This window comes from Vicugna pacos, chromosome 3 (assembly GCF_048564905.1).
Source record: "Vicugna pacos chromosome 3, VicPac4, whole genome shotgun sequence".
Classification (NCBI taxonomy): Eukaryota; Metazoa; Chordata; class Mammalia; order Artiodactyla; family Camelidae; genus Vicugna; species Vicugna pacos.
In genome coordinates, this window is record NC_132989.1 from 95644743 (window position 1) to 95667909 (window position 23167).

Consider the following 23167-nt stretch of genomic DNA (forward strand, 5'->3'; position numbering starts at 1 on the left):
GCTTTTTCCAGCATTATGAATCCAGAGGGCCCACGTTTGCTGCTGACAAACATATTCGAGGAATCAAAGATTGCAGGTAATCTTATCACAGAAGCACACAAATTATGGAGAAATGGGTATGTTCCATCAAAAGTAATACATTCTTCTGAGTCATTTCTGCCAGTGGCTGAAAATAAATATTGACATGGAGATTTTAAATTGCTAGGCTCACCACGCCACGTGCCTGCTGACATTCTCGAACAAAACTTCTTAAAGTCAAAATATGAACAGAAAATGGTAAAAATAAGTGAAGCATCTTGCATGTTTATAGATGGCAAAACAAAAGTGCAGGAAGACTCACACGGTCTGGGATGACATTTCAGCCAGGCTGGTACAGACCACAGAAGCAGGAGCGCTGTCACAGCACCGGTACATTGCAGCTCCAGAAGAGAAGCAGCTGTAAAATGGGCATTTAACTTGCAATGGAAGCCAAGAGGGAGCCTTTCTTAGAGGAAAAGGCATGAGGTTCAGAGTCACCTCTCAAGTGTTTTGGTCCCAGGTCTCCAGGTACTAGTGGTGTGACAAGACTTGCGCACGTCTTGTAATTTTGGAGCCACAGTTCTCTCATAACATAAGGGTTTAATAACTTACCTCTTGAGGATCGAATCATGTAATCAGACTCACAGTTTACTGAGCATTTCTCACCTGCCAAGCACTGTGCTTAGCGCTTCACCTACATTACCTCGCTTAATCCTTATAACTTTGTGAAGTATGTCTCACTATCCCCATTTTACAGATGAGTAAACTTGGGCTCAGAGGAATCAAATGACCTGCCCTGGCTCACAGTTAGTGAATTGAGGAGGTGGAACTTGAATTCAGTATGCTTTCCTTAGAGTTTTAAAACTATGCGTTCTGGCTCTTGGTAGTCATTCATTTAGTCACCAAAGATTAACATATTTAAGCATGTATTATAGTTTGTAAAGTATGACTCAAATATACATTTTTATATTATGCATGTACATAAAAGAAGCATCATGGGTGATCAGCAAGGCCTAACTTTTAGGTCATATTGAGTTAGACATTTCAAAAGGCAAAAGGTTAAAGATTAGTCATGACATTAATAAGCATGTCATATGGTACTGTTTTAAGAAGAAAGAAAAGGAAATAACTCAAAGAGTCATGTTTTGACACAGAAACAATAGTAAAATTTAATGGTGTGTGCCGTCATGGCTATTGAAAAAGATCTGTTGAAAAATAAGGTCTTCATGAAACTGTTCTACACACTGATCATCCCCAAATGTAAAGCATGTGTACATCACGACCATGTCTTTCGGGATTCATTACAGGACACTCTCAAAAACAAAGCCAGTTTCTTCCGTCATCATTGTATTTTGATCGACAGGGTGATTTTGCCAGATGTTCTGTATCGAAGGACTTAATGAAAATTTTCTGTTTTTTAAAATCTGTGAACTTCTCTGTTTATAATGCTATTAGTGAAGTAAATGACGTTAAGAAATGAAAAGAACTTTTCTTCAATTAAATGGTTGCTGCTGCAAATTTTCAGATGTTAAAAGGCAAAAGAAATTAAGTCACTGGCGATAGCCCACTACAACATATGGCTGGATTATGAGTTAAGCAGTGCGGTTTGGAGTTGGAAGTTTGGGTGAGAATGCATTCAACCCAGAATTTTTAGGGGCTTGGTCCTACCTCTAGAAGGGTAGCAAGTCTGTGTTTGACACAACCTCTGGTTCTTTTCACTTCTTGCTCACATAAGATACTTCTATTATTTTTATGTCTTGGTTTTTCAAACTTGATCTGTGTCTAGACCTAGACCAACCCAATGGAGGAAAGAGTCTAGAATCTTTGAAACTTATAATGAATATATCCCTTGAAGACTAGCAGCATGAGAATCAGATGAGTTCAGAAAATGGAATGGATTAGACAGCGTTCTGGGTGTTAATGGTTATATTCAGTAGGTTGAGAGAAAATTTTCTTATCTTCTTCTCCAATGTCCTATTCAGAATGTCCTATTCTGAAAACAGGTAACTTCTTTATCAGAATGGTATTAATGAGAAGAGGAATAGCTCTCTTTGTTTTATGCTCATATTGATTTTTTTCCTCTAGTGTGTGCTCACAATGAATCAAAACTAAGAAATGCTAGATTTCTTAGAGTAGGCAGTATATAACTTCATTTCCAACAAAAACTTAGAGCAGTTCAAAAACTTCAGAATTGAGTTGAAAAGAGCTAATGTTTTCTCCTTTTACTTCATATACTGTATTGATTACAACATGCTTGTATTCACAGTACACAAAATTGGTCACAACTTCAGCAGGGATGAGCAGGCTGGAGTCGTTCCAGCAGGGTCCATTCATCTTGTGTCTCAGGTTGAGCTTTGTGAGTTCAGCCTGACAACTTCCTGTGTAAACTGCCTGTTTCTCTATAGAGTCCCGGTTGTTTTACCTTCCAGTCAGTACAAAGCATCTCATAAGATAGAATCAAGAGTGGCGCATCAGTTAATAATGTCACTCTATGGTCCTACCGCCTCCTTTTGAGATTTTGGTGGATAATTTGTTGTTTGGTTTATCCCTTTTGTGTTTTCACAGAGTTCCGTCATAAATGGCTAGAAACAAGTACAGAACGTCTTATGCCTGCGGTTCCTTTGTGAATTAGCACAGATTCCTCTTTCTTCTGGAGCTATAATTTGTCATTTCTTAAAATTATTGTTGACTATTTTAACATAGATTTGTGTTTCTGGTTTGTTTTTTTTTTAAACCAAGATTGTGATTCAGACCCTCTGTGTCTCTTCTCAGGGTTCCATACAGAGATTAAGGTTACCCACCAGGATTTATCTTTTTTCTACAGAAGATGTCATTTGTTATGCTTGAGACTTCAGATGTTTCAAATTCTTGTTGAAAAATCTTTGAACTATGACAAATGCTTTTGATGTAGTTTATGCTTTCAGGCTACAATTTTGCTTTGCAGGAAAAAAAAACCCATTTTAATTGACATTTAATAATCTCAGGCAGAGACATTTTCTAAAAATTTTTCTTCCATGAAAAAGTCAGATTTCAGACATATTATATTAAAATGGAAGACAAACTTTTGCATCAGAGAAGAAATCATTAATTGCATCAAGTGAAACAGCTGAATGACTGATTTCAATATCAATATCAATATTTCAATATCCTAACTACAAGCATTTCTTTTAAGTCTTCAGAGTAGCCCACACTGTATCATAATAATCACAGAATGCAATTTGAGCAGTGATTATTTTCTCATTAATTTTCAGGTTACTCAGAATGTCTGGAGGCTTAGTTACTAACTCCAGGAGTCTTCACTGCGCTGTTCCTAGGTTCGGTTTCAGTTGACAGAACCCTGGAGGAGCTCTAGAGAACTGCTTCTCAAACACATATACACATACACAAACGCATATACAACCCCCCTGGGGATCCTGTAAAATGCAGATGTGGATTCTATAGGTCTGGGGTGGGGCCCGAGGGTCTGCATTTCCACCAAGTCCCCAGTCAGTGCTGCTGGTCTGTCTGGACCACACTTTGAGGAGCAAGGATCTCTAAAACCATCTCTGGGCCATGGCCATGGCCTGAATTCAGAAACTTCCTGATATTAAAAAGGGAAAAGAAAGGTAGGAGTGCAATAAGGAGAAGTGAGAAGAAAACTAGCAGTAAGAATAAGTTAATGAGTGAAAGGAAAAAAAAAGAAAACCTTTGAGGAATAATGAGGAATTTTCCCCAGAGCTAACATACAGCAGCTAGGTGACTGCATATGACACAGGACAGGAGAGGAGGAGGGAAGGGAAGTTAACTTTTACTGAGTGTCTTCTGTGCAAACTGTGGTCTGAGGCATTGCTATATGTTTAGGTATGTATGTATTTATAAATGCATATACATGGATGTATATTTTGGATATATATAGAGAGAACGATGTGTGTATATATGGAGGGTGAATGGATGGATAGATATTCTGCTTTGTTCCAAAAAGGTTGGAAGAGGAAGCTGTACCAGGCGTCTCTCATGCACACATTGCCTCAATCCTCGTAACAACCCTTTTAAAATACATACCGAGAGAGACGAAAAAGCTGAGCCTCGGAGTTTTTTTTTAAAGCACAGCTGTAGAATTATTAGACTTCAGAGTTCCACAATCCACTCTTTGACCAGACAGAGAGCCCGACACAGTGAAAGAGGATGCGGAGGACAGAGACACAAAGGACAGTGTTGGAACCTGGGGTAGAAAGTGCACAGGGGAAGAAATTAGAAAAGAGGATGCGGCAGAGACACATGGGAAGATTCAGGAAGAAAGGGAAAGGAAATACAGGGCCTGCCAGGGCTGCAGTCCAAGTGGATAATTCCAGTCCTGGTAGCAATTAGAGGCGACCCATTTGGCAGTGCCCGTTCCTCCGCAGGGGGTGGTTGCCATCATCTTTCCTGCCAAGACTGTTTCCACAACCTTTTTAGCCCCGGCTAGAGTAGCCCAGTTCTATCCAGTGTGGAGAACTCGGTTTTCACCTTAACTACCCTAGCCTACCAAGCAGGATGAAGCAGTCTGCCAGACTCTAGGAGGGACGAGCTATGTAGCAGAAGCTTGAGGCCCCTAGGGCTACCTGCCCCCATGCCCACTGGGACTCTGAGCCAAAGACACCCCATTCTCAGTCTCTTCCTCCTCTTTTGGATCTCCTTCCAGCTCAGCCAATCCTTCCAAATCTCCTCCTCTGAGATGACTGAAAATCCTCGTTACTTTCCTTCACAAATAGGTTTGTTCATCAGAGACTGAGTGTCAATTAAATATATTTTTTAAAAAAGGTAGGAACAAGATCTTACAACATGCTTTTACATTATGCATAATGTTATAGCTGAATTCTTGTCTGGAGATGTGAAGGAGTGTTTAGAATAAACCAGAAGGACAGAATTTCAGTAGATTGGACGGCATTATAAAGAGCAGCAATTCAGAGGTGTTTTTATTGCACTCTGAACTCAGTGAATCATCTTGCTCACACCTTTATTTTCATATATTTCTATGAATAGTTAGGCCTAAGAAATAAGATATTGGATGTTTGTCAAGAAGTATAACTCAGTAAGATGTCTGTCCTTGGCCAGGAGCTTGGGATGTGTCCTTTAATCATGGGCATCTGACACTACGGTAGGAAAGGAATTATTTTTAAATTTAGTGTTTATTTTTTTCAGTTATATATATTCATGTGGTTTAAGGGACCAAATGGTCCTATGAAACTTTTTTGGAAAAAACCAGCAATATCCTTGCCCCTTCCTCTGCTTTCTTTTTTTTTTTTTTTTTTCTTGGTCCCCAGAGGCAACAGTATCCAACTCATGTAGCTGTTTCTTTTGTACAAACCTCCACATGTCCAAATATCAGACATTTAGTGCTATTTCTTTTTATTTATTTTCAGGCACTACTGGTCGGCCACTGTGGAAGAATTAGAATCTCTTTCACAGATTTCTGTGACTCCTGCAACCACTGCCACTATACACATGAACACTTTCCATTCCCCCGCCTTCCCCAAATCATTGTATCAGCAGCTTGATTAGATCAATACTCAGTATTCACATCATTGTGACCATGTACTATACCAGGATTACTTTTCCTTTCCCGCCCAACTTTTTGTTTTCCTTGGATTTAATAATTGTGTCATATGTTTGTTTTGTTTTGTTTTCTTGGTTCTTTATATACTGATTACCAATCAGACCCCATACTGTCTTCCAGTTATCTAAATATCCTTTAAAATATTCAGTTTCTTGAGGTGTTCAACTGCTTCTAGTCCCATCTCTTTTGGAGATGTCTTTTCTGGAGTCTCCTCAGGGACTCCCCCACTGTGGGCTGGGTGTTCTTGTGACTGGTGTACTGCCGTCATTCTTGGGTATCCCTTCACCATCATCCTGAAGGCTGCCTCCATCTCTTCTGAGTTGGTGCCCCTGTTTCTTGGCACCTTAGTTTACCAGCTCTTTTGGTAGAGCATCTCCTCCAGGAGCATCCTGAGAATGGGTGCATGTGGGATACATATTTTGAGAGCTTACAGTTTGGAAATTTTTTATCACGCCTTCACATTTAGTGAATACTTTATATTAGTACATAATTCTAGATTGGTAATCATTTCCCTTTAGAGTGTCAAAAGCATTGCCCCTCCATTTGCCTTCTGATTTCCAGTGTTGTTGCTGAGAAATCTAAAGCCCTTTCGTACCTGATCTTTTATATGTAACCTTTTTTATTCCCTTCTCCACGCTATTAGGACCTTTCCTTTGTCTGCAGATTCTTAGATTTCATGACGTACGTGGGTATGGGGCTATTTTCATATATCGTTCTGAGTATTGGATAGGCTCCTGCAAAACGGAAACTTACATACTTTGATTTCAGAAATTCTAATGATCTATTTGTTTATCATTTCATCCCCTCTTTTTTCTACCTTCTCTTTTTCTAGAGCTTCTAATAGTGAGGCATTCAAGTGATTCTTGGACTGATTATCTGAGTCTTCTTAAAATTTTCTCATATTTCTCATTTCTATTCTTTCTGCTCTGCTATCTGGGCTATTTGCTGAACTTTATTCTCTAAATTTTAAAATCAATATTGATTCTACTACCACATTTTAAAGTCTAAAGTTCTAAAAGCTTATTTTTGTTCTGTGTTGCTCTTTTAAAAATATAGTATTCTGCTTCTGCATCATGGATGTTCCATATTTTTGAGGATATTAATTATATATCTTGCATATATAATTTTATATATGTTATAAATGAAAATAAATTATAGGTACATGATTTTATAAAATATATATTAAACTCTCTGCATAGTCTTTTTCATCCAGTTTATCTTCCTCCTGTCTACTCATTCAGTCACTGCTTTTTGTGTCTGGTGACTGCCTGTTTGTATGTAAGAAAGGGGCGCTCACTACAAAGCTCACTGACAGCTGTGTGCACTTGAGCTCTGACCACTCGCTGAGAAATTCCCTTGTCAGTATGTTTTGGTCTTTTCTTTTGGGTTGGTCAGACTCTCCAGAGAAAAATTTTATAATTTCCTGCCCGGAGGAAATAAACCTGGCTGTCAACATTCGGTGAACTGAAAACAGAGAGTGCTTAGGACCTCAACATTTCATATATGTGGTAGGTGGAATAACAGCTCCCTGAAGATGGCTATACCCTAATGCCCAGAACCTGTAGGTATGTTCCGGTGCATGGCAAACCCCACTGCCAGCAGATATGATTCAGTTAAGGATCTTGATATGGAGAGATCATCTTAGATTACTTGGATGGGCACAGTGCAGTCACAAAGGTCATCATAAGATGGAGCAGGAGGCAGGAGTGTCAGAGTCACAGAAGATGTGACAGCAGAAGCAGAGGCAGGGTGATGTGGGGCCACAGGCAAAGGAACGAATGTAACCTTTAGAAGCTGGAAAAGGAAAGGAAATGGATTCCTTCCTGAGCCTCCAGAAGGAACACAGACCCGATGCCCATTTTGGACTGGCCTCCAGAATCGTAAGGTAATAAAATTTGTATTGTTCAAACCACTAGACTTGAGGTGATTTGTTACAGCAACAACAGGAAACTAATATAGTAAGTAAACTTTCACCCAGTCCCCCGCTTTTCCATATAGAAGCTCCACTTCAAGCTGTGCCTGATGTTCCATCTTTTCCAGGGAGGAACCCCCAGTCTTCTGCTGGAGTAGAAGGGGAACAGTCACTTTGTCCCCAGACAGACAAAACTACTTCCTATTTTTAGCCAAACTTCACCTCTGCTTCCAGAAGTACTTAGCAGTGCCAGTCCCTGGACCTTGGTGGTTCTGCAGGAATTACACCAAGCTGCTTCTTAGCATCCCCACTGCTCGTAGTAGAAGTATATGTGTATCATCAATCAACATTGACAGAGTTGAAAAAGTATAAGTGCCATGATTTTGTACTGAGTTTTCTTGGGCGTGGTGCTGCATGGTATATATTATACACTGAGAACATGACATTGTGCTGGTAGAGTTGTAGATATGTCAGTACGACCTGTGGGAGCTAAAAGCAGTGGCTTCGTAGGAGGGAGGTTTGGGTTTAATTAAAGGCTTTTGTCACTTACTAGTGGTATGACTGAGCAAGTTGCTTTACAGAGCCTCAGTTTCCTCATCTGTAAGTAAGTATCTGTAACTATGGTAGAAACTATATTTAACCCACAAATATATTCAAAGGATTAAGTTAGACAAGATGATGGATAAAAGCACTTGGCCACAATGTACCTCCACTGCAGAAGTACAAGTAAACTGAGACTGAATTATATAAATGGTAATTTGTGCCCTTCCTGTGTGTAACTTTGAATAATATTTGTGGGATGAATGAATGTCTTCTTTTAATGAAGTTATTTCAGAAAACAACAATGAATACAGGGCTTCATTAAATGCTACGTGAACCTTAAAACAGATAAAACATAAAAATTAATTTTTAAGTTTAAAAAATTTTTTCCCTATCCCCTCACTTTCATTCCTTTTAACAGAAGACTGTATTTTAAACTTTTATTTATTCCATTTGCCTCACAAAATCATGGATGCAAGATTAAGAAAGAAATAAAAAGCAACCTTGTCAGCTCTCCTCTAGAATTTAGACTAGCCTCTTAATTAGATTTTTTATTTCCTCTCCCTCACTGCCTTCCCCCTCTAATCCATTTACCACACAGCAGGCAAATTGATCTTAAAAAGCAAAATGTATATCAGAGTGAATCACGCCATTGCTTAAAGTCTCTTACTGGCTTCCCATTTTTCTTGGAATAAAAACAAAACTTCTCAGCACAACCTACAAGGCTTTGCAAAGCCCCAACTTCATCTTCAGCCTCATCTTGAACTTTTTACTTTGCAAAGTATCTTGTATGTAGTCCCCCTCAATACATATTTGTTGAATAAGTGAATTGATTAATGAATATATTAGAAAGAAGAAAGGATAAATTTAAAAATATATCATTTTAAGGTCCATGCTCTTATTTTCAAGTTTCCCTACTGGGTCAGGTAAGAAAGCCGCTATTAACCGAATGGCTTGACAAATGTTTACTTCTGACTTTGTCTTTGGAGCCAAGAGACTGGCTTGGGACATGGGGAGAAAATATAAATGGAAGAGGAGGTAAGGAGATTATCTGCTTTCTAAGTAATGAGCTGGGCATTGTGAGGGAGAGAAGGTGGCTGCACCAAGACTAATATACCTTTAATCAGACAATGTATGCCTAGATCCTAGCACAGTGGCTGGCACAAAAAGATACTCAATAAATATTTGTTGAATTGATGAATAAAAATGGCTTTTCTACTTTACCATATGCCTTCCATAAAGTAAGCCTTTATGATTTCCTAATTAATACTGCCGCTGAAGATCACTTTCGCCCGTTTTTAGCTCTATGATTTGATAGAGGAAAAGTCAACATGTTATTTGCCTAGGGTTAGGTCAAGTTATACTATTTTAAGGATGACTATCCTAAGTCCAATTTAGAAGGGGCCCATTTATTATTCCACTTCACAAGTAGTCCAGTGCACATTCACAAAGACTATTTCCTTTCAAAGCCATTCAAGATCTCATTTCTTAAATCTAATATAATTGCTAGAAAAGGAGCTTGTTCTGAGAAAGAAAGAATTGAGCCACAGTTAAATATGGGTAGTAATGCCGATATGTTGTTGAGCATTTTCCTCTGTGGTTCACTTGGCTCCAAGGGCAGACAGCACAGTAAACATTTGCATAAAAAAGTGAACAGTTTATCTCGCTGGATGGAAAGAAGGTATCCAAGTTCACAGAACCCCAGGAGCTTGGCAAAGGGTGGTCGGGCAGAGTTTTGACACTCTATTACGGGATAAGCTTGTGGGGAGCTGGAGAAGCCCTTTCTGGTATATAAGAAATAATTATCCAATAGTTCCTTGAAATTCTTCAGCTAGAGTTTTATTTATTCAGCCCAGCGATGGCAAATTACCTCAGCTTGTATGCCAGGACAATATATTGGTAATGGCTGCTGGAAACCTATAATGAGAACATCTCTGAGGTCATATCTGGGCTCGTCAAGAAAGTGTTGTCATAAGTTAGCAATGTCATAAATACAAAACAGAAACAGACTCATAGACACAGAATACAAACTTGTGGTTGCCAAGGGGGCGGGGGGTGGGAAGGGACAGACTAGGATTTCAAAATGTAGAATAGATAAACAAGATTATACTGTATAGCACAGGGAAATATATACAAGATCTATGGTAGCTCACAGCAAGAAAAAAAATGTGACAATGTATATATGTATGTTCATGTATAACTGAAAAATTGTGCTCTGCACTGGAATTTGACACAACACTGTAAAATGACTATAACTCAATAAAAAAAAAGTTAGCAATGTCAGCTATGAGTTTTGGAATGGGGATTGCTGTTATGCCATATATATATAATATCCTTTCTTAAAGGCTTTTTTTTGTCTTGTTAAGATTTAAGTAATTATATATAAAAACCCATTTAATTTTCACATAAATTCTATAAAGTAAGTACTATTACAATCTTCATTTCTTTTTTGAATGAAGAAACTAAAGGTACAGATATATTGTTTCCCAAAGTAGCTTGACAATTAGTGGTGGAACTTATATTTGAAAATGTGCCTCCCAAACACAAGACAGGACACTAACAATCTCTTAGAAAAGAACATAGGCAAAACATTCTCTGACAGAAATCTTAGCAATGTTCTCCTAGGGCTGTCTACCCAGGCAATAGAAATAAAAGCAAAAATAAACAAATGGGACCTAATTAAACTTACAAGATTTTGCACAGCAAAGGAAACCATAAGCAAAACAAAAAGACAACTTATGGAATGGGAGAAAATATCTGCAAAAGGTGAGACTGACAAGGGTTTAATTTCCACAATATATAAACAGCTCATACAACTTAATAATAAAAAAACAAACAACTCAATCTAAAATGGGCAGAAGACCTAAACAAGCAATTCTCCAATGAAGACATACAAATGGCTAATAGGCTCATGAAAAAATGCTCACTAGCTCTAATTATCAGAGAAATGCAAATCAAAACTACAGTGAGGTACCACCTCACACCAGTCAGAATGGCCATCATTCAAAAGTCCTCAAACAATAAATGCTGGAGAGGCTGTGGAGAAAAGAGAACCCTCCTATACCATTGGTGGGAATATAGTTTGGTGCAGCCATTATGGAAAACAGTATGAGGATTCCTCAAAAGACTAAAAATAGACTTACCATATGATCCAGCAATCCTACTCCTGGGCATATATCCAGCAGGAACCTTAATTCAAAAAGATACATGCACCCCAATGTTAATAGCAGCTCTATTTACAATAGCCAAGACATGGAAGCAACCTAAATGTCCATCAACAGATGACTGGATAAAGAAGTTTTGGTATATTTATACAATGGAATACTACTCAGCCATAAAAAATAATAAAATAATGCCATTTGCAACAACACGGATAGCCCTGGAGAATGTCATTCTAAGTTAAGTAAGCCAGAAAGAGAAAGAAAAATACCATATGACATCACTTACATGTGGAATCTAAAAAAGAAAAAGACAAACGAACTTAGTTACAAAACAGAAACCAACTCAAAGACATAAAAAACAAACTTATGGTTACTCATGGGGGAAGGGGATGGGAAGGGATAAATTGGGAGTTCGAGATTTGCAGATACTAACTAATATATATTAAATAATAAATAAAATAGATAGATAATAAGTTCATATTGTATAGCACAAGAAACTATATTTAATATCTTGTAGTAACTTACGGTGAAAAAGAAATATGAAAATGAGTATATGTATGTTTATGTATGACTGAAGCATTATACTGTACACCAGAAATTGACACATTATAAACTGACTATACTTCAATAAAAAAAAAGTTTAAAAAAATACGTCTCCCTAACTCCAGAGCCCAAACTCTTAACAACCATAACATGGTCCCTAAGAATTCTGGAGTGCTGATATTTAAAGCTGTTACCACTCACTTATACCCTAGAGTGAATGAGTTTCTATTCCTCTATTACCTAAGATAGAAAAATACAGACGATTAATAAGGTTGGCAGGGCTGAAGATGAACTGTCTACTTTACAACCCTGTTTAAGATTAAATCTTAGTCTAAATATTGAAAATATGACTTAGTATATGACTACTCTTGTCAAGGAAATACGAATTATTACTGGATCATTTTAAGGATAGAATGCAGTACATCTATATCTTTTATATTTTGAGGTCCAACTTCCAATAGAAGTACTATTCTCAGATGAGATTTTTTCATCCTTTGAAATTTTTCATTCTAAAAGTAAGGATGTTAATGACTATGTCATGATGAGTTTCTAAATGCAGGTAATTGTATTTTGTTTTCCTTAAACACTAAAATCATGTTCTTTTAATAGGATGATCTCTCTGTTTATGGAAACATAATACTATCACTTCCCCAAGTATTTATTTCTGTAACTAACTGTTATAATCATGTGTAAATTTGTGATTTATAGCATTCATGTAAAACAGTTTGGATTTTACTCAAAGGCAGGGAAAAATACAAAACCAAAAAAACCTTCAGATATTTTTAGTTGGTGTTAGAAATGTCAGAGTAGTGTTAGAATTCTTGCATGTTCCTTTTCTTTCACAGAAAAATCTGTCATTGCGCAACCAATATTTGTTTTTGAAAAGAGAGAACAAACTTTTAAGGTAAGATTGAGCTACTTTTCTTTGATTTTTACTTTGACAAAGAAAATCGTATTTTGAGAAGCTAGCTATCCCAAATGATATCGCTGCTGTATGAATTCATCTTCTTGTTCTTCACTTAGCAGAGTAGCACCTCCACAATATTTACATAGTAGGGCAATTTGGTGAAGTGGGAAGCCAGAAGCTTTGTCTTAAATCTATGGATAACGTGCCATTTTTCTAGAATTATCTGGTTTTTTAGAGCGACTTGGAAAGGGGAGGAACTGAAAGAGTTTAGGAGTGCTAACACTCACCATGGGTCCCTACCACTGGCCCAGGTTGAAACTGGATATAAAATAAGTTCTAAACTGCCTTTTATGATTCAAAAGGGATTTTGAAGACCCTCTCTGCTTTTCCAGCATTGTACTAAATCACTTGCTTTGAAAGACAAATGATAATTTGTCTTTTTAACTTTAGCTTAATTAGTATTTTCTTGTTATTCATTCTTGCTTATGAAGGTAATTTACCTTATTACACATAAAATTGACTAAGGAAAAACTCAACCCCCAAGTTTATGTTGAAAAAGTAGATTCCTAGGCCCCACTCAGTCCAGCCACTTCAGAATCCTGGGAGTTAGTGCTTTAAAATCTTCATTTTCAACAAGCTCCCACAAGGGATTCTGCACTTGCTGAACTATAAAACCACTCTACTAGGCTTTGCTTTTTCTTGAATACACGCCTAGTAAGTAAAGGTGAGTAGCTTTTCCTAGCCTAGTTGAACAGCTCTGGCTTCTGAGAATTCTCCTATAAAGTGACAGGGTGGAAATATGATGGGAAAACAGCAGACACTCAGCTCTCATTGGCAGCTTTGTTTCCTTCCAGAGACCTGCAGAAGACACCCTGTATGAAGCAGCAGAGCCTGGTAATGATTTACATCCGGTATTTCAAAAGCAATCTTTACACCAAGAAATAAGCAGACACAAGCATTTTGCATGTGGCAGACTATGTAAAACTTAATGGCTTTTCTTGCTTTCAAGCATGCACGTAGACTGGCTTTTGTCTTGAAAGAGGACATGCAAGTCCCTGAGAACACTGATGTTAGCAACGCTAAAATCCCATGATTCTCCATTGCCTGTCCCTCAACCTTCCAAAAATATTCTCTGTGTAATCTCAGAATTTGTATGCATTTCTTGCCAAAGCCACTAGTTTCTAACTGTTTCGGAGTAGGATGATACGCCTATCAGTTTATAGTCACCCAGTTATTAACCCCAATAGTTAAAGTTGTGCTTCAGGTATTAACATGTTGTCAGATGAAGATGTATCTAGACAAAAGGAAATTCTATTTCTCCTCCCATCTCATGGATTGAAGCTATTTTGTTATCACAATCAGTTTTACCCCTCACATTGAATTTCTTACAGAATGTAATGGGTTTTCAAGAAAGCGCATCCGGTCTTCATCTTTTACTTTGCATACTGCAGATTCTCAGACCCGAGGAGGTAGGTATAGCCGTGACTGCTGCATGTTCCTTGTTACGTTTACTCTGAGTGTGCTGCTACTAAGAAGCTTTTGCATCAGGTAATGTTTAAAAAGCTACCCATTGGACAGTGTTTATAATATATTGCTATATGAAAACAGCAGTCTATAACGGACTGTATGGTGAGTTATTATTTAAAAATCCAATGTATCAACACTGGAAAAAAGGCTGACAGGACATAAGCCATGATGTTGGCAATGGTTATCTCAGATAATTGGATTACAAGTGAGTTGGTGCCCTGCCCTCCTCCTACCTTCGTATTTTGCTGTGTTTCCAAAGTTTCTGCCTTTAGCATGTATTAGCTTTACAGTTAGGGGAAATGGTTACTTCCTCCGAAGTAATATCTACTTAAATAAACAGATGTCTGCCTTTTAAAAAGATATTTTATTCTAAGAACTTTATCACATGTTTTGAATAAATCCGTAACTTAGTTTGCTTCTCGTCCACACTCAGAGCACTCTGGTGACTCCTTTGTGCTAGAGCACATTGCCCTCTGCCCTGTCATATAGCTATTCATGTGTATGACTGTCTCCTCCACGGAGGGTTCCCTGAGGTCATCTTCATGCCTGATAGTGTCTCACACATGCTGAGCACTCAAATATGTACTGAATTGAATGGAAATTAATTTATAATCCTCACTTAGAGGCACACTTTTTTATCAGTAAAAAACCAAAGATTTTTCTAAACTAGTGATAGAGAAAAATTTCCAAAACAGCAAAAATTTCCTAATCAAAAGAAAGTCAAAACCCGTTTTTCTCACTGACTTCAGTTTGCAATCTGCTTTTAGTGTCAGCCTTGTCCCAGAAACGACTAAGATCATCATCCTTCACGGACCTCCCGACCTTCCCGCCTTCTGGGCCAGGTAATAAAGAACTTCCTAGAACCTCAAGCCTGACATTCTGACTTTTCAAACTCCATTCTCATTAATGATAAGCTTTCTTTTTCAGCTACTATAAAATGCTGACATTTTAGTGGCAAATAAAATAGGGGCCTTAGCAAACTATGCATGGAAGAATACCTTGTGAATTCCAGCCCTGTGAGTCCAGACAGTATATCTTTGGTAGTATATTTTTGGTAGAAACTTGATGATTTTGTTTTTAAGATTTCATATTTATCATAGCACCATTTTATATAAGGCAGCCCTATAAAGTAACTTGCTTTATTTCCCTTATTATTGTTCCTCTATACAGTTTACACTATATGTAGTACTCAAAATATACAACTATGTTTTAGATTTTTATTCTAAAGTTTATGCTTTAAATTTATATTCTAAAGTTTAGAATATGATTCATTTCGAATTTTCACTAATTAAAACATTGTTTCTTTTTATTTAAAGTTTGTAATGCTTTGCTAAGTAAAACTATTTTATCATAATAAAATATTTGAAATGATTGGAACATTCTCTACATTAAAATTATGATTCGTATTCTTGTATGTTTTTGTTTCTACTGAACAACCAACTTGCCTTTTCCAAGTTACCACAAGAAATAGAATATACAAACTATTCATTTCCTTTTAACTGATTCTACCTAGGAACCACAGAGTTTTCAAACTAATGAATTTATCTTAACAATTCTAAGCATGACTAAGCAATAATATGTCAGATACCTTTCAGATACAGAAGAGATATGTTCTAGTTCGCTAAGCCCCATCCATATCTGACTGAAAAGTTACAGACGTTAAGAGGAATAAGGGTCCTAAACCCGGAGGATTTGTTTTATTGTATTTGTGCAAAAAGCAAAGAGATGGCTTTAAATTCTCTGTATAACTGCTTCAATTCATTTTCTAAACATCAGACACACACACAAAAGAATGAATAAAAGAACATAGATGTTAGTAGGCACCATCCCATTTTATGTTGTGTAGAATGTTGCTGTACTGGAACAAAGACAAATAGTATAATTTTATATAGTCCATTCATTGTTAGTTTTCAGTAATAAAATCATAGAAAGCATGTAACTGAACTTTGAATTACAGAAGTAATTCTATTCCCAACATGTATAATACAACACTTCAAAGAAGCAATTCTTATTCTTTTCTCATTCTTTCCTCATCTCCATTAATCCAATGCTCAAAGGCTGCTGTTTCTGCAGTTTGCAACCAAGAGATGATTCTTTGAGATGTTTAGTACAGGCATACCTTATTTTATTGAGCTTCACAGATACTGTGTTCTTTTTACAAATTGAAGGTTTGTGGCAACCTTCAAGGCCTTGAGCAAGTCTACGGGAGCCATTTTTACAACAGCATTTGCTCACCTCATGTCTCTGTGTCATATTGTGGTGGTTCTCACAATATTTCAGACTTTTTCATCATTATTATATTAGTATATTTGTTATGGTGATCTGTGATCTTAGATGTTACTATCATAATTGCTTTGAGGTGCTGCGAACCATGCCCATATAAGATGGCTAATTTAATCAGTAAATGTGGATGTTCTGGCTGCTCCACCAACTGGCCTATTCCCCCATCCTTCTTTCTCTTTTCAGGCCTCCCTAGTCCCCGAGACATAACAATGCTGAAATAAGGCTAATTAATAACCCTACAATGGCATTTAAGTGTTCAAGGGAAAGGAAAAGTTGAATGTCTCCCACTTTAAAGCAAAAACTAGAAATCATTAAGCTTAGTGAGGAAGGTGTGTCTAAAGCCAAGACAGGCCAAAAGCTAGGCCTCTTGCACCAAATGGTTACTTGGCGTCAGTGCTGCTGCACACTTAATAGACTACAGTACGGTATAAACGTCAAGTTCATATGCACTGGGAAACCAAAAAGAAATTCATGTAACTTGCTTAATTGTGATATGTGCTTTATGGTGGTAGTCTGGAACCCAACTGGCAATATCTCTGTTTTATGCCTACAATTCTATTCTTGCAGCCAAGACCACAGTCTTAGCCCATCAATACACTTTATAGAAAAAGAGCCTAGCATAATGGCTATCTTTACTTCTCTCTTCTCCCGTCATTAAAGAGTGGGAAAGGGGCAGCATTTGCTAACAGTTTTATAACACTCTATAAGAAATATACACATGTGCACACAGATGGTTCATTACCAATTCAGATTTCATAATCTGTAGAATTTCTCTCAGTACTCAATTTCATTATTCTAAAGAAGACTGCCTATTCCATTAGCGACCTAATTTTCACTTATTTTTCTGAGTGTAAACAGACTGTGTAGCAAAACTCATCTTGTCATCACACTTTTTTAGCAAATCAGCACTCGGCTGAGCACTGCCCACTACTGTTAGTGCTAACAGCGACATCTACTGGTGAGTTCACTACAGGACTGTTAAAACTGTAGAAACTGAAACAAAATTAAAACTTTCTCAATTTCTTTTTACAGTGAAGAAAAATAATGTTTTTATGACATCAACTTTTGTGCAAAGGAATATTGATACAAACAGTGCAGAACAAGGTATATAGCTTCTCTTCATTACAAGTACCTTAAAATTTTGTTTTACCATCTGTATCTTAACTGTGCGTGTGTCTGTGTGTGTGTACTGGGGGTATGGAGGTAGGATTTAGTGACAAAACATGAAGAAATATATTTGGTGAGTCAAGTCCCATGGTCAAAACGAATAGTTATTGGGTAAAAGCTAGGCAGGAAGTAAGTAGGCAACTCACTGACTATTATGACTTTGATTAGCGAATATTAACTCCTCATTTAATCATGACTTTAGAAAATAAGCATTAAACTAGTAAGAAATAGAGAGGAAGAAGTATTTCACTAAGATATGTTGACCCTTTAATTCTGTTCTTTTAAGGTCCCGTGAAACATTCTGAACACATTCTAAGACCTGCTATTTTACAGCCACCTCAAGCTCAAAGGTGTTTAAAAGTAAGAAAATCATTTGGACGCAATATGTTGGAATCCTGCAATACTAAAGGAAAAGATGAAAGTAAGATAAGGAAACCTCCCGTGGTAGGATTGACATCAATTCCCCATCCTTCTTTTGGTACATTGCCGTGGGCGCCCACATCCAGAATCAGGGGCTGCCTGAGTCTTGGCGTGTTGTTGGAACAGCCACCAGGCTGGAGAGACAGCTGGACAAGATAGCGAAAAGCCCTCAGTAACCTTATTAAATTTGTCCACCTAAACTGGAGGGTTGTTCCTGGGAACAAGTCTTGTGGTCTCTCCTAAGCTGTGAAGCTGAGTCCTGTGTAGTGAGGGACCCTTGGGTCTTGTTCTGGTGCACTGATCCCCTGTAAAAAAAGGGGGGCACTGAGGTGGGAGGGGCTGGGAGTCAGAAGTCAAAAAAAAGAAAGAGATTTCTTTGTATCCCCAACTGGTCGATATGCTGGTGTGGCTCTGCCAGTTTAGGTCACATTAGGGGTCCACTCCAGATCCATCTTCATGGATAACAGGAGCAAGGAACCACCTACACAGTGTAACTGGGAGGGCTTGGGAAACCTCTGGAGACAGAGGCAAATTCACTCTTCCAAATGAATCACTCATGGTGGGCCTTTCTAAGGAGATACTCATTTTGCTCAGGCCATGCAGATATGGGCTTGGGGATGTTCTGTTGCTACAGTTCTAGCTGTGTCTTCCAGAAGCAGGCACTTGAAAGGAAGGGAACACAAGATCAAAGGGTTGGAATTTGCAAGTTATTGCATCCATCATTTGTTCCAGCTAAATTACTGAGGGCTGATCAACCAGTTTTGTTTTGTTTTCCCAGACTGAGCATGAGAACAGTGACACACAGAAGTGTTAAAAACACAGTCACTTAATCAAGTCAGTGAAAAAAATCAAATTGGTATTAATCATACCTCTGCCACTATCTGTGTTTGCATTTTAAACAAAGCATCCAACCTTCTCCTTTTCATCAGTGAAGTGAGGGAGTTGAACGTGGTTAGCGTTTGCCAATTATTTTTATATTTCCAAATCTTTTTCTTTGTAAGACATGATTTCACGAAACCCATTAGGAATTTTAAACGTCATTTCATCATTTATGTGTGATATCTAATGTGATTTTTCAGTAAAACATGTTTTAAATTTCAAACCGGTATATTATTAAACATTTTCATTTAAATATAATCTAATAATCATTACCATATTACATAATTTACCTATTTAAGAAGTGATGCATGTTGTTTATTCTAAAGTATGTAAGAAAAAGTATGATGTATTGATTAATTTCTAAATGTTTTATTATTTGATTTTGGGATGGCATATTCTATAAATTATAAATTAGAATTTTTATTACACATTATGATACCAAAAGTTGATAAATATTTATTTTTTGGCATGATTGTTTTTTAAATCTTGCATTGTTTGTTTTTAAAATAAAATTTATTAAAGTATTGCTTATATTTTCTTCCTAAATAATAAAGCATAAGAAAAATTTTCAGGCTACTGTTTACAAGCATTTTTGCTTGAATAACTTATTAAGGGCATGAGTAGAATTTATTCCTAATTAGTGGAAAGCCTAACTGGATATGCCATTATTGAATTTCCCCTGTTAACGAGGATTTTGGAAGATCTAAAGACATAGATGCTATGTCAGAATTTTGACAAAATGATGTAATCTATAGATCTAGTGAAAATTACCTCTAAGTGAATTTTACAGAGCCCATATTTTTATCTTCCTTATTAATTTGTACATCAAAATTAGAGCAATTTTCATCCATCCTGTCACTAGTCAGTGGTTACTCATGTATAACTTAAATTATATATGCCTAATAAAAACTGTTTTAGGCAACATAAGAGTAAAAAGCTACCATTTTGGCTGAGAGATAAATCATTTAAGTGACTGAGCCATAAGCAAGTAGTCTGATCTTTGCTAACCAAAGGCACATGCTCCCTTGACACATATTTCTCAGCTCTCAAATTGCTATAAAGAGAAAAATACTCAAAATTATTTTTATTGATTGATATAAAATTAAAATGGAAGCAGACTTTAAAGGTATGAAGTCCCTGCAACACCTCTGAAAATCCCTGGTGGAAGAAGAGATGTGTCCACAAAACACTGAGGACACTAGATCAGATGACTGATAGGGTTCTTTCCAGTTCTAAAATTGCTCGCTCCTTCATTTGTACATTAATGCAGGTAAAGTGCATATGCATATACACATCAGACAGAGTAACTCACTGATTAAGTTACCAGTGGGAAATCTCCAGAGGAAGAGATGGAGTTTTCTCCCATGTTGGGTGGCCATGATGGTGAAACTCTTAGGGTGTTTCCAGGGATTAAATAGTCCTGAGAGATATATTTACTAATCTAGAAATGAGAATTAACTTTGTTTGGCTAAAAAGGTAAAGGTAACAAAAGGAGGTGGAATTTCTGACTATTAACCCAGCCTCTGGTGTCAGGGAGACCCAGGCTCGAATGTCAGCCCCCTTCCTGGTTGCCCAGGCCTGGCCCAGTTATTTAAGCTTGATAGATCAGTTCACTCACTTATAAAATGTACATAATAAAAATACAAAGTGTGTAGAATTGTTTTAAGGATTATATGAGATGATATACAATGTTTAGGGCAGTACTTGAACATAGTAAATTTCAATACATTTAACTATAACTATCGTTTCCTTGTCTGATGCTCCTATATATAGTAAGGCAATTAAAATGAACTTTTTGTTGGACTTTTTTTTTCTTTCAGATTTCTGAGGGAAACTCTTATTTGCTAAGTGAGAATTTACCAAGTGCCAGAATTTCAGTCCAGCTATCTACTAACCAGAATGTTTTAGGTGCTACATCAGTGGGGTAAGTTAATGATGAGGAAACAGAAATGTTCTTTCATTCTTGCTTTCTTTTATCATCATAACTTCTTATGGAAAATAATTTTCTGACATTGTACAGATGAACTGCCAAGTTCTGTCTGAAGGGAGATTTTATAAAGAATACACATTTTAAGTGCTTTTCAGAATGTTTCTAATATTTAAATACTATATTGATACTGGGTCATCTCTATTGTCTCATTGACTTGGGTAAGAATGTTACAAACAGGTACAGCTAAATTTTCACTATGGTTAGGCATTAATTATCTGTCTACTAGATTAGCCGTCCCCCCTCTTCCCCTGGTGTTCTTTCTTTCCCTTCTTTTTAATTATTTCTGGCATTATGACTTATTAACATAGGTTGGAAAGACAACAAAGAAAGCAGTAGAAATGTGCAAAATGAAAGTTAGTATTTACTAGTATCTCCTGTGATGAGGGCATGTTTGGTCTGAGAGAAGATTACAACTAGCTGTGGACATAGCTGGGCTCACGATTAGCGCCCATGCAGGTGCCTCAACACTTACCTCCTGTCCACGCTGGGGATGCTATGGGGATCCCAGAGCACATCTGCTGACAAATAGAGGGCTGCATGTCTTTGAGTTTCCCATTATGCAAAACACTTTAAACATTTAAAAACAAGTTTCTGGGAGGGAAAAACCAAATGAAACCACTGCACACTCAAGTGACCGGCAAGATAGACTGGCTTTGCTTTTCCCTGAGACTATAGATCGCTAAAGCATTGGCCAGCTGGGGAGGAGGAAAGTGGAGACTGGAGGCTGGAGAGTCAGTGCTGGAAAAGCAAAAAGATAAGGAAGGGTTGGGCAGCTCCCCCGGTTGATCACACAGTCAATACAGTGATGGGCATAGGGCCTGTCTCGACTGGGTTTGGCCGGTGCTGTTAACAGCTGCCAAACATTTTGAATATCATCCCTGGAAGTACCTATCTCAGTTTTGCCTTCATTCTCATTAACTTTAGATAATGTGGTTACCAGGGGGGTAGAGGGTGGGAAGGGATAGACTGGGATTTCAAAATTGTAGAATAGATAAACAAGATTACACTGTATAGCACAGGGAAATATACACAAAATGTTATGATAAATCACAGAGAAAAAAATGTGACAATGAGTGTGTATATGTCCATGAATGACTGAAAAATTGTGCTGAACACTGGAATTTGACACAACATTGTAAAATGATTATAAATCAATAAAAATGTTAAAAAAACTTTAGATAAACGAAAGTTAGCAGATGCTTTTATGCTTTACATATGTCTAGTAAATCATCTGATTATTTCGTGTGCTAAGGTTTAAAATGGCTTTATACACTGTTACTATATTTAAAATAGCAAATGCTTATTTCTTTTCTTTAGATTTCAGCCAAATGAAGATAAGTATTCTTTTAAAAGCTGCAGTTCTGATTTCGTTTTTGGAGAAAACATGGTAGAAAGAGTTTTGGTAAGATTTTGGCACATGTTTCTATTACTATATAGGGAGCTGTCACTTCAAATTTCTCAAGGCAAATTAATTAGAACAATGTTAAATTGGAGCATACTTTTAAACTGCTGGGTTCAAAGGTACATTTTTTTTTTTAATCTTAAACTGGAAAGATTCTCCTGGGAAGCAAATTCTAGTTAGAATAATAGACAAGAACTCACAGAGGAAAGGAATTGTGTAATTATAACATTATTAGAGATAAGAAATATTAAATAGTTCTTTGACTTGCATTAAACCAAAGGTACCCAAGGAAATCCCAGGATTATCTGCAATAATTAGGTAAACCCAACTGGTCATGATATTTTAATACAGTTTTTCAATAGCATTTTTCATAACAAGATGCATTTAAAATCATTTGCAAAATTTTTCTCATTAACCACAATCCTTCACTTCAAACTTTTACACTGAAAAGCATTATTATAAGTTTTTTTTTGCTAGCTGTAAGAGGAAAATGATAATATTTTACTTGCCTAGGGGAATGTATTTGCCAAGTGGAAACCCTGACCTAATATTACCATCAGCCTTACTTAACACTGAGCATCCTCCGGCGAGAGACAGTTGCTGCTCCATCTTCCATAGAGTGTTTCTAAAACAGAGCATGACTGCAGTGGGGAATTATACAGCCAAGTGGAAGCCGTGGAGCAAGTGTACCCACGGTTTTATCTGCTCCATCACATCTTCATACTCTTTCTACTTTCACCCAGACCAGAATCTTGGCTGAGATAAGACAAAGAAGCTATCTTGCCGTAGGGCTATAAATTACATGAAGAATTAATTGCAAGGAGGATGTATAGGTTTTAAAAT

At 37.1% G+C, this 23167-nt stretch overlaps 1 protein-coding gene across 5 annotated transcripts in view; it reads left to right on the forward strand.

The window, feature by feature from the left end:
• Positions 1-23167, forward strand: part of RANBP3L (RAN binding protein 3 like) — a 47721-nt gene that overhangs the window by 13761 nt on the left and 10793 nt on the right. Inside the window, exons 2-10 of one of the 5 annotated variants that reach the window (XM_072958773.1) lie at positions 12595-12653; positions 13511-13550; positions 14048-14125; positions 14951-15025; positions 17499-17570; positions 17920-18054; positions 20231-20235; positions 20753-20856; positions 22240-22324. In XM_072958773.1, coding sequence (XP_072814874.1) covers positions 12595-12653; positions 13511-13550; positions 14048-14125; positions 14951-15025; positions 17499-17570; positions 17920-18054; positions 20231-20235; positions 20753-20856; positions 22240-22324 — 653 coding nt within the window. The remainder of the gene's footprint in view (positions 1-12594; positions 12654-13510; positions 13551-14047; positions 14126-14950; positions 15026-17498; positions 17571-17919; positions 18055-20230; positions 20236-20752; positions 20857-22239; positions 22325-23167) is intronic. The other 4 variants (XM_072958775.1, XM_072958774.1, XM_072958777.1 and 1 more) reach the window with 4 other exon arrangements.